Genomic DNA, 21,883 nt, shown 5'->3' on the forward strand with positions numbered 1-21,883 from the left:
TTTTTGTCATTAAAGATCTTGTCATTTCTACATAGCCAGAGCGCCCAGATAACTGCTAGCGCCCCCATCCTAAGAAGCATTTTAAACCTTGAGTTGATACCATGAAGCCAATTGCCAAAGACATTAGCGACACTAGTCGGAGGATACAAGGTAAACGCTACTTGGATGACTGACCATATAGATCTCGCAAACTGGCATTGGAAGAATAAATGATTGATGGTTTCATCATGATGACAAAAGACACATCGTGTACTTCCGTGCCAATTCCGCTTAACAAGATTGTCTTTGGTGAGAATAACCCCTCGACGAAGATACCATCCAAAAATTTTAATTTTTAATGGTATCTTCATCTTCCAAATTTTCTTATTATTATCAACTGGTAAATCAGAAAGCAGCATCGCATTGTAGAAAGATTTTACAGAAAAGGAACCATCTACGTGGAGGTTCCATCGAAATTCATCTGGCTCTGGCGATAACTGAATATCTCCAAGCCGCAGAATTAGGTTGTTCCATGCCACGAGCCTTTGTCCTAGTAAAACCCGTCTGAACGTCACATTCGGGGGTGAGGTAGCCATTACAGTTGCAATGGTATCACCTTGGCGACGCACAATTCTATACAAAGCGGGATACTCGTTCACATAGGGGTGCATTGTCGAGCCAAGCATCTTCCCGAACCGTATCCGTGCTCCATTCTTAATGGAGAAAGTCCCATGTCGAAAAAAGACATTTTTTGTCGCCATAAGACCAGCCCGAAGTGTGAATCCCAGGTTTCCAAACCACTTGAGATAATGTCTTCGAGCCGATATACTTTCTCCGAAGTATAGTTTGCCAAATCCCATCCTCGATAAGTAGCTTAAAAGCCATTTACCCGGTAGCGCTGAGTTCTTGACCTCCGGGTCATGAACTCCAAGCCCTCCTTGATCTTTGGGACTACAAACTATACTCCATTTAACCGATCGATATTTCTTTTTCTCGTTGTCCCCTTGCCAAAAGAATCTGGATCGATAATAATCGAGTTTGTGCAGAATTCCTTTGGGTAAGATGAAGAATGATAACATATACGGTACCATATTAGTTAGTACTGAATTAATGAGTACCAATCTTCCACCCGGGGACAACAGTTTACCTTTCCAACTACCGAGGCGTTTTTGTAATCTTTCTTCCACCGATTTCCATTCCGCAATTGTAAGTCTCCGATAGTGAATCGGAATACCCAAATAGCGAATCGGAAATTGGCCTTGCCCGCAACCAAATAGCTCTGTATACAGAGCTACATCGTCTTGGGCATCACCGAAGCAGAACAATTCACTTTTATGGAAGTTAATTTTCAATCCCGATAATTGCTCAAAAGCTGCTAAAATTAATTTCAGATTTCGAGCTTTTTCAAGATCATGATCCATAAAAAGAATTGTGTCATCGGCGTATTGAAGGATTGATAAGCCACCATCAACTAGATGTGGAATCACCCCTTCAATTTGACCATCAGACTTGGCCCGCTCTATGAGTACCGCCAACATATCCGCTACGATGTTAAACAACATCGGAGATAACGGATCCCCTTGGCGTAACCCTTTTCGCGTTTGGAAGTAGTGTCCGGTGTCATCATTGACCCGTATAGCCACACTACCACCATACACGAAATCATTAATTAGAGCTCGCCACTCAGGCGAAAAGCCTTTCATCCTGAGTGTCTGTTGAAGGAAAGACCATTTAACTTTATCATACGCCTTCTCAAAATCAAGCTTTAAAATAACCCCATTTAATTTCTTAGAATGCATCTCATGTACCGTCTCATGCAAAACCGCCACTCCATCAAGGATATTCCGTCCTTGCATAAAGGCTGTTTGCGATGGTAAAACCACATGATCCGCAACCGTATTAAGTCTAATGGTGGCCACTTTAGTGAAAATCTTGAAACTTACATTTAATAGGCAAATGGGTCTATATTGTTGGATCCTTTCTCGCCTCATTAATTTTCGGTAACAAGATAACTTCACCAAAATTTAGACGAAATAATTCTAGTTGTCCAATGTGTAAATCACTGAACAGATCTAGAAGGTCCGATTTAATAGTATCCCAGAAGGTTTGATAAAACTCTGCTGGAAAACCATCTGGACCCGGTGCTTTGTTGCATTCCATTTGGAAAACTGCCTTCTTAACCTCTTCCTCAGTATAAGGTGCAGTTAGCAAGCCGTTTTCTTCCAAAGAAACTTGGGGTATATCATCCGTTAAGTCCTCGTTAAGAGTAAAATTACTTTCCTCCGGAGGACCAAACAGACCCTTATAATAGTTAGTAATGTAAGACTTGAGTTGCTCATGGCCTTCAATCAACCCTTCATCTTGAATAAGAGAGTGAATACGTTTTTTCCGGTGTCTCCCATTGGCTAAGCCATGGAAATACCTCGTATTTGAGTCTCCTTCCAAGATGAATTGAGCCTTGGATCGTTGATACCATTTGAGTTCCTCTTCGCGGAGAAGACCGGCCATCTGTTCATTGGATTGATTTTTAAGTTCAATCTCATGTGTAGACAGTGGTCTAATCTCCGTAACAGCCTCAAGCTCATCAATCACATTTGATAAGCGAGTCTTTTCTTTTTTAAGAATACCAGCCGTATGGGCAGCCCAACCGGAGAGATGTTTGCGCATAGACCGCATTTTATTATTCCATCTCAAGATAGGTGTACTTCCCCCGACCGGTCTTTCCCAAACCCTTTTAACCATATCATGAAATCCCTCTCGATATATCCAGCCAAGTTCAAATTTGAACGGCCGTTTACAAACGGGTCTGGGATTCCCGATGGTTAGAAGGATGGGAGCGTGGTCGAACAGTTTTTCAATACGTTCTAGTGCACGGACCGACACCATAGGGTATTTACTTTCCCATTCGGTATCCATCAACACGCGATCTAGTTTCTCGTATGTGGGCTCCGGCAAGCTGTTTGCCCAAGTAAACTGCCGACCGAGTCATAAACACCTCTCTTAAATCCAGGCTATCGATGACAGCGTTGAACAAGAAAGGCCAATGACCATCAAAGCGGCCTTTACTTTTCTCATGAGGGAACCTCAACAAATTAAAATCACCTCCGATTAAAATCGGATAAGGATTATCCTTTGTAAGGTTTACCAACTCACGTAAAAAGTTAGCCTTAAACACTTCCTGGGCGGCACCATATACAGCGACCAGACTCCATATGAAACCATCTGCTTTATTCTGAATGTCGAGTTTAATGTGATACTCTCCATCAGAACTAGCCAAAACGGTCATGGTGTACGTACGAACGCCGAGTAAAATGCCCCCGGACCTACCACGGGGCGGGCGAGAAAACCACCGAAAGTTAATCCCGCCTGACAAACGGTCGAGAAAACTTTGAGAGAAATTCCGCCTACCCGTCTCCGAAATAGCAAGAAAATCTAAATCATAATCTCTACAACCATCAGCAATGTGGGAATGCTTAGCCAAGTCACGAAGACCTCTGCTATTCCGGAACATGCCATTCATCGAGAAACTATTTTAGATTTAGAGTTCTTATCATACCTGCGAGATTTCTTTCCAGCCGATGATCGAGAACCACGTTCGGACGCTTGTAAATCAGAACTAAGCTCCGCGTGTTCTAAATCAACTTCTGAAATGTTGCCAATTATAGCCGAGAGAATTTGACCATCTAGGATGTCGTCATCATCATCATCGTCTATAAGCTGTCGTTTCAGGCCCGATGGAGACATTCGGAGCAACCGTTAGACGGTCAAGCTCCGTTTGTCTCAACACATTAGCCGAAACAGAAATCTCATCAGACCGAAAACCCAAGGAAACCCCTAGGCTAATCAAATTAGAAGAAAGTTTTGGTTCTTCACTGATCGATGCCTGCTTAATCTCCTCCTCTGGTGCTGGTTCCTCATCATCCAGCTCCCAGCTGGGATCCTCCTCCTCCTCCTGCGCGATGACCCGCTTCACGAACTTGGCCACTGGCGTCCTCCTGCTGCTTGAGCCTGTGGATGCGGTAGAAGTACCTCGCCCAGAACAGCTCGGCGTCCACAGCGGCGGGCACGAGCCGGTCCAGCATGCCCTCCACGGCGTCGCTCTCGTAGCAGAGCGCCTCGATCTCCTCCTGCCGCTCGTCGACGCAGAACCCGGCCTCCCTCCTCCAGCCCGCGAAGTCCTCGACGTCGTCGGGATCGGCGGCGAAGGTGGCCGGATCCGACTGGAGCGCGCGCAGCTGCGCCTCGAAGCGGCTGTAGTAGCGGAGGTGGCCCGACGCGGAGCTGAGGTCGGATTCGGCGTCCGCGGACGGGGGGGAGGCGGAGGAGGCGGCGGCCTGGGCGAGGGCGTCCTTGCCCAGGGCGACGATGTCGGCGAGCCCATCGAGCGCGTGCGCGGAGGACGGGAGGTCCCGCGCCGCCCGGGCCGCGGCCTCGCGGAAGGCGTCCGTCCCGCGGCGCAGGAGACGGTCTGCCTGGCGGCGGCGGGAGATGGCCTGGCGGCGGCGCGGTCTTCGGGGCAGCGCGGTGGGCGGGGGCGCTCTAGCCGCGACGGAGGACGGCCTGGCCGCGGTGGGAGACGGCCTGGTGGCGGCGCGACTCGTCCCTGGCGGCGGCGTGACTCGCTAGAGGTCAATTAGAACCTTCCTTTTGGCCCCGAAATAACAGTTCATCACCGAGAGGCAAGTCACGCAAGTCCTAGGAATCGGGGAGCGGCTGTGGCCCCGAAATACCATGTCTTTTTGTACGTCGTCGTGTATTTACAAACAGATCTGGGGAACCTAGTACATCGTTTGCTTCTAAAAGACAACATAAGTAGTGCAGTAATATCTATCTGAAGAGATACATATTCACATAACTCGCTAAAGGTATTCCTACTTTGTGAAAGAGAGGAGAAACACAGACTATGTCTGTCTAGTAGTATAATCCAACCTGTGGAGTGCAGCATTGCTTGTGTGGAAATAGAAGAACTTGTGTAGCGGTTCCATCTCATATAGTGCCCATCTCAATCTGAATGTGTTCTGCAGGCTCAGAACCTCCGTCTGTGCCATTCTGCTGCACTGGACCAGGCGCTTCTTCTTGAGCATTTTGTCCGTCCGCATGGACTCCCTGCAAATCGTCATTATCGATTTCACTGATGGGTTCTTGATCAGGGCTAGGATTGTTGCCCGTGCCATTCTGTAACGGATCCAAGTTGTCGTCGACACCAATATAGCTGACGCTTCCCACATCAGCCTTTCCCAAACTGGTACATTTGGCATAAAGCCTCCTCGCAATGCTTACCAGAAGCATCAGAGTCGAAATGGAACCCGTGACGATAAAGAGACCAGAGAAGCTTTCTAAAGTGAGAGGCCCGGAATCATTGTTCGTGCCAACACCGATCGGTGGTGAGAATCTTCCAAACCACTTCGCTTCGATTTCTGAGCCCCCTCCTGTAAGATTCAGGATGGCAATCGAAAGATTATGCGCGAGTGGAGAACCTAGATGAAATGCCTGGAGAGATATGAAGATGATGTTAGCAATTAATTTTGCCGCAAAAATGCAGCATAGTGCTGCAAGAATAAAATTAGAATATACCAAGGAATTAGGTCGAGTTGCTTACAAACCCAAACCCAGGAGTCTTGTATATGCTCCCGAGTATCTTAAAATTATTTTTGTAATGCCGATAAGAGAGGAAAGACGTTAAATAGGGAATCTCATCGATGATAGCCGACACCCCTCCATTCTTTGACCCCAGCCTTAAAGCTTCAGCATATTCTTCTTTCGTCGTGTAGTTCCTTAGCCTACTTTCAATGAATTTATGATTCATCAAGAAGGAGCGAACAAACGAATCAGTTTGGTATCCTACAAAGTCGCCACTGCGCTGGAGCTGGTCAAAATCATTCATGAAAGGACGAAGCCTCTTTGCGGTTAAGATAGATGACAAGCTTGCTGCGTAGCTCTGTACTAGAATCAACACTACGAAACACCATATCACCACAACAATTTTTGACAAGGGGCTTCTAATACTTTGACCTGTGCATGGAATAACCGATTAGGAGGTTATATCATTTCAGAACTATGATAATAATCATACGTGTTGAGAAGGTTAAGCTTGTAGTACTAACCATGAGAAAAAGTCAAAGTAGAGAAAACAAAGTAGAGGGCAGTACTACACTGTCTCAAACTTGATCCTTGGTACTCTTGATTTCTGGGCAGTTCAATCATCCACAGAGCAAAGCCAGTATACAAGAAGAAGACCAGGCTTGCAAACCAGAGCCTCCAATTTAGTGGCTCTACAAATGTCCACCGTATTGTATTTGGTTCATCCTCGGCGAGAACAAGCATAGAGACACCGGACTGTGTGTATGGCATTGTAAAGTCCGTGCAAGTGACCCGTTCTGCGGTTATGGTCACGTCGCCTACTGCAGCGGCATAGGTCTGTTTATCCCCAAGTAAATTACCAGATATTAAACTTTATATTGAGGAACAATAAGTTAAGAAGTTGTTCATGAAAGGTTGTAAGAGGATGGCATGAAATTGTGCGGGAGTAAGTCTCACCCCTGAAGATACGTTGCCTACTAGCTCATCGTAGGTACCTTGAAAAACAGAATAGTCATAGCATGGAATAGGATATAAAGTCTCCAATGAAGCCTTGAAGATATCAATGCTATATCCAGTGATGTTATTCGGATCAGTAGTATCCACAAATTCTTTGAAACCCTGTTTTTTAGGCACCGCAATCTTCATACGTGGACCTTCACAATCCAGATTTGCGCCGTTTCTTTTATCAGTCTTCAGATTAAGAAACGTTATACTGCCACTTCCAAGTGTAAAGCCAAACTTCGGGTGGCCTCCAGAAGCTTTTACAGGATCTTCTATCCAGAAGGTACATGATGCTGGTGAAGTGCTGGAATAGGAGATAACCGGGATATGGTTGTGGTCGGATTGACGGCCCAAGTGTGAGACATGATCCTCTTTGGTCAGCGTGTGAGGACCCCATATGATGGCGTGCGCTCGGACATTCTTGATCAGATCCTCGGCTGCAAAGCTCATACGCAACAAAATAATTAACCAAGCAAATAGGAGTGGAGATTTGGTGCACATAAGCGTCAGTAATCCCTTCTACCAAAAAAAACTTGAAAATCATATTGCTGAGTTGCAAAAAAATCTGTTTTCTTTTATGTAGCTAGTACAGTACTCCATAAACATGCAAAATATCATTTGGAAATAATGTGTATTTTGGGCTACACAAAAATGACAAAAGTGTGAATCTAGGTATAGTGATTTCAGATCTCCAAAAAAAATCTAGACTTTGTCATTTTTGTGCAGCTTAGAATAGAAAACATTTCGAAATGAGATTTTGCATTTTTGTGGGATACATCATTAATTATTTTTCAGATTTTGTTTCATGATTTTTTTAAACTACTAGTTTTTTTAATATGCAAGGAGCAATGAAGCTCAAGAGCCAAAAGGACTTTCCGCTCAAATAGCGTGGTGTCAAAATAATTACCCAAGAGAATTTATTTAGCACTATTACATTTTATATATAGCATCATATCAAACTGAGGAACTAGAGGTGTGTGTGGTCCTTTTGTTAAGCAAACACTCTGCTTTGAAAATGACACTGGCTGGATAATTTCCCACGCTAATGCTCCACTGGGCCCATTTTTCCTTCGGTGTCCCCCTTTGAACTGAAACACATGAACGGCCATGATCTCTTCATACCTCTTCGTAACCAGGGGTGCAATGATAAAAAAAAAAAGTACAAGATCTAGGGTAGTCCGTACGATCCGTTTAAGTCTATATTGTTCAGTAGTTAGACGCGCTGACGGTTAAAATATACCGACAGCCACATCGATCGATACGAACATTACGTACACCTAGTATATCTATACGAGGATATATACAACTTGATATGAATTTTTGCGGCCTAAAAAAGAAAGCACCGAAAAAGACTTATCCCTTCAAGTTTTGGTAAGGGAGGACACGGAAGCAAGGCTCGCACTGGGCCAGCCACTAGAAAGCAGCTTCTGCCGATTAGTTCTGAGAACGAACATATATACCTACTACGCATGCACACGCTATCAGCTCTATGAAAAATATGAAACATTGATATTTAAGTTGGTGACACAGTTGAACCGACCGATAAAGGAAATCAGTATCTAGTATGGCCGGTGGCTATTGTTTAACTGACTCCAAGTGTAACTTAGAAAAGATTATAGATGGATTTGAATGACGATACACGCTGATTTCTACCACAACTTGGACTTCATTAAAACAAACATTCTAGATTTATCCGGCTTTCTTCATGTTGAACAACTAGCTAGACATATTTAAATTTTGGTGAGGTAATTTTGTCGATGAAAGAGTAATAAAGAAAATAAATTTCAACAACAGAACCCTATCCATTTTTTTAATGTTAGCTTCAAAATATTCAGAAAAATCATGACAATTAGGCTGAATTTGGTGGTTGAACATGTTGATCGTTCCACACAAACTTGTAAGCAAGAAATATCCTTGATGGGTACTAATTCTACATTAAACAGTCCATCAACTGCATTGGAAAAAAATGAAGAGGTATACTAGATGAAGACCATGTCATAAAATTAATATTAATTATTGATGTTGAATTTATTTTATGACAAAGTTAAGGGAATTTTTTCTTCAATGAACTCTCAGGATAAAAGATTTCTCATAAGAGTAGCATGCTTTAGTTCATAATTTCTTTTCTAGAGATAGTGTTGGCAATCAAAGTTAATGATCATGTTGGCAAATACTTCCCCATTAATATAGTGGAAGATTTGTTACAGTTAGGATTGAACACGCAAAATATGATCAGAAAATTGAGGAAGTGATTTCACATCTAGTAGATCGTAGACTTCCTATCCATCAATATGTTGACAGTATGATTCACTTTATGAAAGATGATCTCGGTAAGGAAAGAAATAAGAAATTAATTTTATTTGCTTTCGAGCTACTTTTGGAACTCGAAATAAATTCCACAAGAGTGAATTACTTTACTTTAGCGAGGCCAATGATGGGGCTGCTCTATATACCGAATTATTTAACTGTGAGTAGGGCTAGTTTCCTATTACCTATGATATATTATCAGAGACATATTAATGCTGAATGGAACAGAAAAGAGATTAGGTATCTCTTAAAAGTTAGAGACAAAATAGATAGGTGAACAATAGCTAGACAATACACTGACAAAGTACCAGCCCGCAACATGGCCCATTCTGAATCGACCGCATGGCCACGCGAAACTAACTTTCCATGAGAGCAACGGGTGGCTCTATTTGGAACTTAATGTGTCATGTATGGAGTTGATACATGCACACCGTCATCATGGGCCACAACCCACCATTGCCATTGTAGTGGTATTCTTCTTCTCCTATCTTCTTCCTCACCATTGTCTCCACCGCACAAGCAGCTTGCCCCAACCCCGCTGTACCCGCCATGCAAATCGTTCCACCCTATGTGAGCCACCGCATCCACAGTCCTCCACCACCTCTAAATTACCCACCTCCCCGGTCTCTGGCGAACCCCTACACCCAAAACCCTAAGGACCAACGCTGGCGAGCTCTAGCACCCGGCACCTATGTTGGCGCGGCAAGCCGTCGTCGGCAGGTATAGTGAGGTTGTTTCCTCGCCTCGCCAACAACATCGCGAACAGCCGAGCCATCCCTATCAGCGCCATGGTCAGCCGCATCTCTAGCATGTCGTCCCGGTCCTGTTGGTGGCTGCTACCAGCTCGTCTTCCTATTCTTGGTCGCTGCCTCTGCTAATGGTCCAGGCTCAAACGTTGTGCAAGGGTGCACGTCAAGCAGATAACCAACACATGGCGGGAGCACCGTAACGAATTTTCCCAATACTTTTCTTTATAAACATGGCAGAAAAAGGCGGGCCTAGGGGAAGTACTACATGGTGTAATATTTTGCTGTAATATTTTCTCAGTGTGCAATAAGCAAAATTGCCAAAACATGGGCGCCCCATCACTGGATGAGTGTATATATGTACATATTTATCAGCGTCTATGTTTATACTTTGTACTCCTTTGTACTGTGTTTCTCATAAAAATAAGGTATATCATGTATTTGTATTGAGCTTAAAGTTGTACCAGTATCCGGAATTTTTTGTAAAAAAAAGTTGTACCACTACTAAGCACTAAAAGAGGTGCACGTTTAGTTACCAGCATGTGCTGTCGTAGCGGCGTCCCCGCGGGAATCCATCACGTGAAGCTCCACCCGCTTGGCGTAGCTCGGGTGCCTGAGGTCGAAGTCGTGCAACGCCATGGAAATGCACGTATGTCTCTTCCTCCCCACGTCGCTCCTCAGGTCCAGCACGACGCCCACCCGCACCGATGCCGTCACCGTCTCCGCCGCCGCCGTTGCCGTGGGTGACAACCCAGGGGCAGCGTTCCAAAGCCCGAGCAAAGACAGGAAGACGAGCGAGCGCCTTGTTGGGCACTCGATGCGCGATCTACTAAGTGGATGTAACTTAAGCCCTCTCCAAACTCGCGACTTATCGCCGAAGGGGTACGGTGGTCCCGATTTTGTTTTTTTTGTGCTGCCCGCCGAAACCCATATCCAAGCCCAGTGCAAGACTCGTATGGGTATACCGGGCCTGGGCGTATCTATACGGACGACCCCACGTGGGTGGGTCCCACGTGCTAAGCTAATCACCGTGATTAGCTCCCATTGCATGCATCGTTTTCATCGGCACCGGAGATCCGATCGAGTCTGTTCCACGCCGTCTCTAGGTTGAACGCAAGCGGTTGTTGCCGGCCCGGCCGTCGGCGGTTGTTGCCGGCACGTCCGTCGCCGCCGGTGGTTGTTTCGCACGTCGACGCCGCCGACCGCGCGCGAAGCCCCCGCAGATCGACGACCTTGGAAAGGCGCGCCACCGGCTCGGCATCTTCCCCGCTAGGGTTTAAAATTACAGGTACCATGACTTCATCTTGTAGCATAGTAAGAGGACGCAATTCTGCCGGTTTTTCAATTCTAATTATGGTCCAATACTACAGAATATGGAGAACTCTATATCTGGTATGATTGAGGAACAAAACGAGTACGTCGGCTATAATTCCGATGACTCGAAATGGAGGAAAATTTGCAGCACGAAGCCGGCTGGAGCGAAGATGAGTTTGATGTGAGCCACTATTTTTCATTTCGATTACCAGCAGTCCAAGCATCATCAAATTATATATGGTTCCTCATGTCATAATTTATGCAGATTGCGTACGATGAATTTGATAATGTTGACAACCATAGCGAACACACGTACGATCAAAATGATGAGAACCATGGTGAACACACGGACAGTCTAAATACTAGTGAGGTATGTGTAGTGACTCATACAGATGACATAAAATGATGCATGAAATGATGGCAACTCGTAAAATTTACGGTTACTAAATTTCGAAATGCATTAATAAATTTCAGGAACAATTTGACACGCAGCTTGAGTACGACTATTACGGTGAATCTGACTTGGACACGGGCCACACCGATGATGTGGAAGGTGCATCGGTTCTCGAGGATTCCGTTGACATGAGCCGGGTTGTTATCTCTTTTTTATCGGTCTTATATAGCTGGAACACATAAATTTATAGTTTTAATTAATGCCTACGTTTTCTACTTGCGGGCGACGCCGAGCGCTAGTCAGCCTGAGAAACCACACAAAGGTAGCAATGGCAATGAATATCCCGATAGTGATCGGGATTTATACTCGGATGATAAAAGAGATGACTTTTATTTCTGAAGCAACGAAGCATATTCTTTCTACAACGGATATGCTAAAGATTATGGGTTCAGCATCCGGCTTGACCAGGTTAAGCGGTTTGATGATGGAGTAATTCGGTTAAGGCGTTTTGTGTGTTCCGGACAGGGCGTACGTCCCAAAAACCAACCGACCACGGAAGGCCGTGTATATAGGCACGGACACCGAGTCTCGCTGCGGCCGCAAGGCACGTTTGGTGGTCAAGTTTGATGGAAGAACTGGTTTACGGGTTGTTGAAGATTTTCGTGACAAACATAACCATGACCCATCCGAACCATGTCGGACTCCGTTTCTTCGGTCCCATAGGACGATCAACGACGCGCAGAGATCCGAGATATTATCAATGGGATCCATGGGAATCGGAAGCACCTCATTATGAGAAAATTCATTGCGAGCTCCGGTTCATTTTCCGGTGTTGGATTCACAAGAAAGGATTTGTACAACATGTGCTCTAGGGAGAGGAGGAGGCTGCTTTTCGACGGTGACGCTACCACGACCATCCGCATTATGTCAAAGAGGAAAAAGAGGGACCCTGAATTTTTCTTTGAATATGACGTTGATGAAAAAGGCCGTCCGAAGCACATGTTCGGGTGTGATTCCCGGTCACGTAGGGATTACCGAGGACTACGGAGATGTGCTCGGTGTTTGATAGCACATACAAGATGAATAAATATAAGATGCCATTTGTTCCTTTTGTGGGCTTGAACAACCACCGTAGGACAACGGTTTTTGGGTGTGCCATCCTTTCAAGTGAGAATGAACAAACATATGTTTGGCTTCTAAAGACTTTCCTCAAAGCGATGTGTCAACGAAGCCAAAGGCGATAATCACGGATGCGGATGCCGCGATGATCGCCGCAATCGGCGAAGTATTTTCTCGGTGTGCCGCATCGCATCTGCAGCCTTCCACATTGAAAAAAATATGGAGATGCATCTACCTAACAAGTCACCGAACGAGTTCGGGACTCTTTTGTATTACACCACCTCGTAGCAAGTATTTGAGGAGCGATGGCATGCATTTTACGAGAAAATGGCAATCCCCAAAAACCGTAACATGGATGAAGAGGATGTACACCAAGAGGAAACTTTGGGCTGCAGCGTATCTCTCTCAAGGATTCCGGTTGGGTATGAAAAGTAACCAGCGGAGTGAAAGTTTAAACTCTTGTCCGCACCTGCACCTAGATGGGGAAATGACAATTGTTGATATGATTATGCACTACGACAACGCAATTGTCCGTCTCCGTGAGAACGAAGCCCACGACGATCGCACGGCTTCACGGACTACACCGAGTGGCAATTACTAATTTCGGAGAACTAGAGGTTGTCGCTGCAAAAATCTTCACTCCTGCTGTGTTCTGTATTATTCAAGGTGAGCTTTCAAAGATTGGCGGCATAGAGATCTTAGAAAAAATGCAGGCAGGAGACTCAAACATCTTCATTGTGGCATGGAGGAATCATGTAAGGACCAGGTTCTACGTGGAATATAGACCCAAGGAGGCAGAAATTATAAGGTGCAGTTGTCAAAGGATGATTAGAAAGGGGATCCCTTGCAAGCACATACCGCATGTGCTGCATTTCTTGAAATTTACTGAAATTCCACAATGTTGTGCTCTACGACGATTCACAAAAAATGCCGAGGTTAGGGTTGCCATCTAAACGCACCAGCGACATGTTTGGGTGGGGTTGGTCCGGGCGAGGAGCGGATGAAATACAGCAGGATGAATATTAAGGTATCACAGGCTATGCATATTGCATTAAACAATTCAGAGGAATATGATCTGCTGAACAGTACCATTGATGGCATAATTTCTAGAAGAGAGGGGTATGCTAAAGGTAAAGCATATGGTCCCCTCGAGGTCGGTGCATGAAAATGAAGATGCTAGTGGACCATGCGATATTGTTGTTGGTGATCCTTTGAAAGTGTCCACTAAGGGTGCACCTAGGCAAGAAGCGCGTAAATCTCCAATGACTAAAAATGGAAGACCACTAGGACACAAGGAACGCAGGGTGCGATGTGCGGGGCATGCCAAGGAGAAGGGCATAACAGAAGAAACCCAATATGCATATTTCATCCGAAGTAAGTTTTTACTGCCATTTTGTTTCATATACTTTAAAAGATTCATATGAGTTGTTGTGTAATTTTATGTCCGTGAACATGTGCAGGAATGTGCCTGCAGCGAGAAGGGTAGTTCTTTCATAGTTATCTAAAGGGCAGTAAATTTCCTTAATTATGAATGGGACGACTATAGCTTTGTATTTGATGGAGTTGTTAATGTTTGCAACGTATCGATGTTTTTATTTTGTACTCGATGTTCTTAATTCTCCGGTGTTCTTTTGTAAAAATGGCAAAAGACATTATATATTGTGAAGTAGGCATTTCCTTATAATCATCATAGCATGCATGTACAAAGATAAAAATAATTGCATACTTTCGATAATGGGAAATAAAATCAATGTTACAAAATTTTGTAGATAATCTTAACCGAATAAATATTGTTTACAACCGAAGACAATTAAAAATTCAATATTACATGTGTCCGGAAACCTTCATCGGTAGCAAACCGAACAGTCACACTATCAAATTTATATTTTCTTGGTCTTTGCTAGCAATCTCACTTTGTTTTTCACCTTCTCAAGAATGTTGTGTGGTGATAAAACAATGTTTGCAACTGTACTTTCTCTCGATTCATCGACTCGTGGCCTGCCAAAACATTATAAGGTGTTATACACATGGGTTGTTAACATTGTTAAAATTAACCGAGTGCATGGAACATAGTATAGCCAACCCGAGAAACCGGGCAAGTCATCCGATCTCCGTCCCGGTGCTCCATACATTGCAATACCCATAATCCGCATGAATTGTCTGGTATATAATGTGACAAAATTTAAAAGTGTCCGCATATACAAAACCGACTTTCTTTATGTGTAATGCAATATAGGTACTTACTCATCGGTTTGCTTAGGGATGTCATATCTTTTAATAGGCCATTCTTCGACATCCGGATATTCTCGTGTCACAAGTATTGTTTGCTTCTTGTATGTCCTGTGAAATTTGCCCAATCTACGAAACAACAAATATATTACCGTACGTACATGAGAAAGTACACAAAGACATGTGTGTAGAGAGTGTAATACCAAGTCTTCCACAACTGATTTTGACACCCCTAAACCAAACGAGAGGATCAAGGACCTGGAATTCCTTCTTCTTTGTATGCATGACAACAGTTACGTAATGAGTTTTCCGTATGTTCAGTGCGAAAAATGTCTACAAGAGAAGGAAAAAACTTTGTCAATTATCATATTATTTTATTCTAATTTCGCATGAAACATTGAAAGAAAGTGTTGTTACCTTCTCACGCTTGAAATATTCATCCATAACCCTACCTAAGGCTCCCTGGTCTTGTAACTACCTCATCTATATTTCTAATAGTGTATTTTTTTCTCGTATTGTTTTTCTCGCTTGTTCAAGGAGATAGTTTGTCCTCCACGCAGGACATAACATTCGATCGTACCCAACACGGAGAGACAAATACCCAATAGCAAGCATCAATAATCTGATAGCAACAACAATATTTTCAAATTCAAATAGTTTAATTACGAGTATAACGCAAACTTTTGGTTTTGAAGACTTACATTATCGGATAGCCATTCGTGCGCAAGAACGACGTTAAGCTTTTCTCGAAGACAAGCTGGCGCCATATTCATTCTTGTACACTCCTTTAGATGCTTCTTTTGGTAGCTTGGATATTGTTTTAACATATAAAGTGGCAGCTTCTATTTCCTGCTCGTGTTGGTACCGCCGAAGATACCCCAACTTCATGTTCTGCAAACAACCCCGATGCACATAATAGTAATAACATATGTGTTACAGAGTTGCAGCATCATTTATTTGCCAACAAAGAAATAACGAATAAATGGTGTTACCTTTCTTTACACGGCTTTGACGTTTTGCTCTAGGTTTCGCGACCACATATGGTGATCCATATTTTTGATTCGTCGTCCGTTTCCTTTTCCCTCCAACTTGTACCGCCGCTGCGTTTCTCCTTCTACCATTACTATTTGCACACTTTGCTGTATTGCCCTTCTTCCTACTAGCCTCTCGTTCCATTGTTTCAACACTATGAGTACTCATAACTTCATGTTCACCGTCATGTAGGTCATCATCCTTCTGTCCAAGCATTCACCTTGGTGGTAGATCTTGCGAAAATGTCATCCGGTATACGTATATCCGAGGATGATGCCGGTTTTGTGGTATCATTTAAGATAAAAGGATTATCTTGTGTACCCTCCGTGTTACCGAAGTTTCCCGGTGTGACGTACACATTATCTCCCGCCTCCGGCACCCCATTATGCTTAGGAGGTGTGACAAACTTACCGAAGTCTTTGTTACATTGCTAATTAAAGCATCTAACTCGTCGAACTCGTTCTTGTACATGAATTCTTTCTTAGATGAATCATCGATGTGAATAGAAGTGTCTTCTTCCTCATCTCCTCCTTTATCCGACTCCGATCCTTCAACCGGTTTGTACATGACACCATTCTTATTTAGCATTTTTAGAACTTCCCGCAAAACAAGTAGTACCATAATTATTCATTACCGATAATGTAAAACTTTCGTGTTCGTAAAATGTATGGCTCCTCACCTCCGCACATCTCTTTGGTACAAGTGCTAATTGTGTGTCAATGTGATCCGTCGGCTCCTTCTTCAAACTTTCCAATAGTATGTCCTTGTTACTACGCCTCTGTCTCGAACGTGTCGAACGTGATCTGTTCACCATTCCGCGATGTGTTCTGCTTTGTTTGCGCACCGGCATTGGCTTGAGGTGTAAGATCATTAATAATCTGCATGTCAAATTAGAAAACAAATGGCATAAATTAATATAACAACACAACATCGACTATGATATAATGTAGCTAGAAGTAGTGATAAAAAAACAAAACCTTCACTTTGCCTCTCCCACGACCATTTGCATAGTCGTACTGCGACCTCCTTTCTGCTTCCGCTTCAGTCCAGTTTTTTCATTAGTGGCCTAATAGACTTGTGTGGAATATACGTAGGATCATCCACGACTACCACCTTTTCCCAAGTATAGTAGCTACAAACAACACATTTTAAATGAAATAAGTTTCAAATTGTCACATACATCAAATATAGTGCTAATCATGTTTGCATACCCGAGTGAGACAAAGATTTCCAACCGGCCATCCCCTACCTTTTGCTGCTGATCTTGTGTAAGCAGACAAATTATCGAGGAGGTAGCGCAATGTGAAGTGATTCCAGTTAATTTGAAATATTCTAGGAACATCCTCCACTAAACAATAGTGATCTCTATCGACTGTTTTTGGGCCGTATGGCGCCGTAACCGTGCCAATTAGCACAAGCACTCGCTTCCGCACAAAGTCATCATCGGAAGCTTTCTCTCTCGTATGTCAGCAATCAAGTCGGAAATAACTAGATTTCCACTAGACTTGCCGAGATAACTAGGCGGTATTTTCCTTCTACTTGTTAGACATTCTTGATCAATTATATCAAAAGCGGAAAAACCCTCATTACGTAGACCATAAATGCATTCTATGTCTACGAGAGGTTGCGATTATCGCTCTCCGCCTTGTCTTGTACGACGAATGTCTCAGTTTTAGTATCATATAGCTCTATCATAAATCTAATCATATTTGTGCGTGTGGCGAAGGCTGGCAGTTGCAACATCGTCCGCAAACTAGTAGAGCTAAACCTCGCACGTTGAGGTCCTGAGAAAGTGGCTACGAGATTCGTCCACAATGTGTGGTCACAATAGACCGGGCCATCTAATTCATCCATTCTGCAAATAACATATACAAACAACAATTATTGCCGACATAGAAAATCTCCTAATAACCATCTACGACAGTAAATGTCAACCTAAAACTTACACGTCCGGCAAAGAATGAAGGTTTAGATCAAGCGCACTCTAGATCAAGTGGGCGAAAGGATCGATGATAAACGAGATTGCAAACGCGCGCACTCTGGAAGGCTGGAACACGGATGTTGCCGTCGTTAGATTGAGCTGTAGGCTCCGCCGACGAAAGGACTCCTATATTCTCCAGACGGCGATGGAAGGCGACGTTGACTTGAAGAAGAAATCGTGGGTAGTTACACGTTGTGCGTCGGACGTGCCGCTAACTAGGGCATCTGCTGTTAATACTATAATTAGGCAAGCTCTCGATGGATATCTGGGGCCAGCCCGTTAGTACCCAGCCCATACACGGAGGCCACTCTATGCATGTGATAAGACACCGCTTTGCATTCGGCGTACGAATCGATAACTTACTTCTCTCTCTCTTTTGGAGCAACAATATATACATGTTCAAAGGTGCTCGATCACCTACAAGCATACCATGGTTCCGCATGGCACCACACAACAATGGCTTGTAGCTAGTACGACGGTGCAAAATATTTTTTAATTACGATTTCAATTGTTTGTAACGAAGAATTTTTAAAAAAATATGGTCTTTTTTGCACATTACTAGATCTCGCAATGCACATAATTGACATATCTATAGTGCCACCGTCGAGTGGGGCATCAACAAATTTCACAATGCTACAACCCTCATACAACACTTGTAGAGAAATAAGCTGGATATAATTAATAAGCATTCACGATCGAACTCTTCACACATTGTCATAAAAGTGAGAAACCATTAAAAATGACATAAATGTGCACCATACTAAAAGTGTACCAACGGACATGACATAAACAAAAAAAATTAGATAGCTATAGTAGTCTTCACGAGCGAAGTCCGAACCGGGCTGCTCTCACACACGATCAAGCATAATCTTCGGACCACCTTCTCCTTGCTTACGGAACCGTAACACGTATTTCTGATTTTTCTTCATGCCATTCTCGCCTCACCACATCCATCCAAAGTGATGTTATCATGGCACCTCCTTTTGGTACTCCTTTCACCGTTGACATGTTCATCACCATCGTAACTTCCGTAACATTGGCACCTGGAGAGTAAAGCTTTATGGTTGTCGGTAGCTGAATATTGGGCGGAATGTGCTTGAGGGTGAACCTCCTTGAGAAGTACTACACATAAATTTGACAGTACCAATTATCGGCATATCTTGGTTAGTAGTAAGAAATGATGGAAATCAAAATTAATTACCATCTTTGCTTTATTCTTCACGATGTGTGATTTCTTGATGGTGCACACGTACAATGGAATTACTGGTAGGGTTTTCGCAACTAGTCGTTCGAGTGCATCAAAATCGTCATAATTCATCTTAACTCGATTTGCATACTCTATGAAAGCTTCAAAATCATACTCTTCCTCTTCTCCAGGATCTACATGTAATATTAAAAAACATAAGGGACATCAATTAATTCTAAATTAAGTTGTTCATAACACTCGTGTTCTCATTGAGTGCCATAAACGTACTTACCCCTTATAATAGGCCTTTTCCTCCAATTCGGTAAAGCACGAAGTCGGCGCAGGCGTAGCAAGGAATGGCCGATCAATGTCAATGTTCTCATATGTCATATACGTACGATCAAATTAACCACTAGATCTAATTAAGTCGGCCGATATTTTTTTCCCAAGCGAACCAACCAAGGGAAGTAAGATTAGACGACCAGATCTAACTTGGGCAGATCAAAGTAAAGACGATCTACCGCGTCTACATATGTTGTCGTGCAAGAGTTCATAAAAAAAATTAGGTGCATGGCACGAGGTGAGCGAACTATACTTACATCCATGGCGATGAGATCCGAGTCAGCTCGTAATCAACGTCTTCGAGGACGCAATGGCGTCCGGCCGTAGATCGTAGGAGGCGTTGAGGAGGAGGATAGATCGTTTGGGAATTAGATTTGAGGATTAATTAGTACGGCGATTAAATACCTAAATAAAAGGTCTGGGCCGGGATGGGCCTCAATTGCGGCCCACGAGGAGCATAAAGAAGTATACCACAAACGAAAAGATGGATCCCTCGACCCGTTATCTCATCGACATCTCCATCCCGCCTCCACCTACAGTGTCGCCGCCGCCATGGTGATTTCGGCTATGGACGACATCGACCGCGTCGAACCCATGCACAACTCATCGGATGAGGTATGATTCTAAGTTAACGTCTTCATCTCATGGGATTCTAAATATCTTGAAGAGTCACTTCGGTATGTGCAGTTCATAAGTTATGTCGAATTTAATATGTTTTCACGTTTTATTGTAGGAATCAATCTGTGAGTGTGGTATTCGGGATGGCTGTGCCCAGTTTCAACATTGTCTACAAGCAAAAAAAAATTCTCCTAGAAGAACTAAATTTTAAAAGAGAGGAGAAAATGAAGATTGATGAAGAATTGAGGATTGTCAAAGAGAAGCTCGGGGTGGCTCATGAGACAATTCGGAAGATGGAACAAGCATTGATGACTACCAACAAAAAATAGAAACACTTCGGAAGAGAAAGGCCGAATCGAGTTGATGATGGCTGATATCATCGATGAACACAACATTAGTAAAAACGAAACAAAGGCGACAACAAGGTTGAAGATAAATAAGGTCAAAAAATATGCTCTCCAACGGGAATTGTGTCTTCAGGTACGCCTTGTGTGCTATAATTATTCTAGTAGCTGTTATAATCGCGATGTCGTGGCTTTTAAAATGCTCGGCCTAGATGTTATGGTTGGGCAACAATAATTCCGTAATGTGATCATGTCCAGTAAATAAAAATTTCTTTTTCGACAAATGAAAAGCTGATGAGGAGAAGTACATAGCATAATTACCTCTTACAATAATTAAAATGCAGAAAATATAAGGTCCGCACACAATACTACAAATGCAGATAAAAATGCGTATAAAAATATAGAGGACATGCCTCGTCGTCTACTTGGAACGTTTGTACGACGACTCGCCTCGTCGTCGCTCGGCGCCCCGCTTGCGAGAAGCCTTCTCCGACGAGGAGCCGTCGTCCGACGAGGTGGACTCCGACGAGTCATCTTCGACGAGGAGTACTCCGAAGAGCCGTTGTACTCCTCCTCCTCGTCCGTCACCTCGGCCCGCGCCCGCGCCCGCGCCACGGCTGCCTTCTTCGCGCGAGCCTTCTTTTCGCGGCCGCCTTCTCATCGGCGGCCAAGGCCTCCTCCAGCCCGCGCCCACTTCGCGTCGGAGTCCTCGTCCTCTTCCGCGTCGTCCACGGCATGTTCCTCCGCGTCCGCGCCGCCGGCGGCGCCCTCCTCCTCGTCCGCGCCGTCGGCGGCGCCCTCCTCCTCGTCCGCTTCATCGGCGTCGTCGGGCTCCGAGTCGTCGGGCTCCGAGCCGCCGGCTCCGAGCCGTCCGCGGCGTCCTCCTCCTCGTCAGCACCGTCCGACCGATCGGGCGCTCCGCGGTGGTTCCCTTTCCCACCAGCGGGCGCCACCTGAGCGGCTTTCCGTCGCTCGTCGGAGTCGGACGGCCAGGAAACGTCACTCATGGTCGCGCCGCGGGTGGTTGACGACGGTGGGGAGCGGGTCTGGAAGATATGCGAACCGCTAGCGTTGGCACCATACTTGTATGCAAGGCAACATGGTAATGGTAGAGGGCGGTCGTTGCCATTCCGGTGTTTAAAGAGCCGCGACGCCTTAGGTCGTGCGCGCGCGGTTTCTAGTAACGAGGCGCGTGGTAATTTCCGCCCGCGCGGCGCACGTACACCGTGGCACTTTCTTCTCACTATGGTTTAAACGAGCTCTAAAGGTAGGGTAAACGGCCTCATTTCTAAGCTTTTGAATTTTTATGGTGTGTTGTTGTAGCACGGACTGTAAAAACATTGATATATAGAGCTAGATAGTACAAACCTTACATAGGAATTCCATCACACGTACGATACCGAAGCACACAACAAATCCCGGGCCCACAGACATGACAACAAGACATAGATAATAAAACAGCTCTAAAAACACTGATAAAGATGAGGCAACGCCGTCGTCCCTCCTAGGATGTTCATTCCCCTTGCTCCTCCTTCGCTGTTTTAGTCCTCCTCATCACCGACGGGGCCGTCAACGTGGTAGCGGTATGGGAGGCAGTGCATGTTGAAACGGTCGGGAAAGATGACGTGGAAGTTGGTGAAGATATTGTAGGTAGTGAAAGCGATAAACTCACAACCACACCGGAACACCCGCCCGAGGAGGTGGTGCGCG

The 21,883-nt window shown here is 44.4% G+C and overlaps 1 protein-coding gene across 1 annotated transcript; it reads right to left on the bottom strand.

Annotated features, from left to right (window-relative positions):
* Window positions 1–4,965: 4,965 nt before the first annotated feature.
* LOC124665581 (glutamate receptor 2.8-like) lies at window positions 4,966–21,180 on the bottom strand. Its single transcript, XM_047202981.1, has 6 exons — window positions 21,080–21,180; window positions 10,151–10,440; window positions 6,517–6,998; window positions 6,084–6,396; window positions 5,579–5,991; window positions 4,966–5,469 (listed from the first exon to the last, which is right to left on the bottom strand). Exons 1-6 carry the CDS (start codon window positions 21,178–21,180, stop codon window positions 4,966–4,968), a joined length of 2,103 nt encoding a protein of 700 aa, XP_047058937.1.
* Between the last annotated feature and the right edge of the window lie 703 nt (window positions 21,181–21,883).

Source organism: Lolium rigidum, chromosome 1, assembly GCF_022539505.1.
Source record: "Lolium rigidum isolate FL_2022 chromosome 1, APGP_CSIRO_Lrig_0.1, whole genome shotgun sequence".
Classification (NCBI taxonomy): domain Eukaryota; kingdom Viridiplantae; phylum Streptophyta; class Magnoliopsida; order Poales; family Poaceae; genus Lolium; species Lolium rigidum.

Excerpts from the sequence above, each read along its gene's own strand:
- LOC124665581 (XM_047202981.1), bottom strand. The coding sequence starts at position 21,180 with ATGAGTGACGTTTCCTGGCCGTCCGACTCCGACGAGCGACGGAAAGCC. Across the intron at positions 6,397-6,516 it reads TAGGCAACGTATCTTCAGGG|ACCTATGCCGCTGCAGTAGG; the intron begins GTGAGACTTACT and ends GGGGATAAACAG. Across the intron at positions 5,992-6,083 it reads TACTTTGACTTTTTCTCATG|GTCAAAGTATTAGAAGCCCC; the intron begins GTTAGTACTACA and ends TTCCATGCACAG.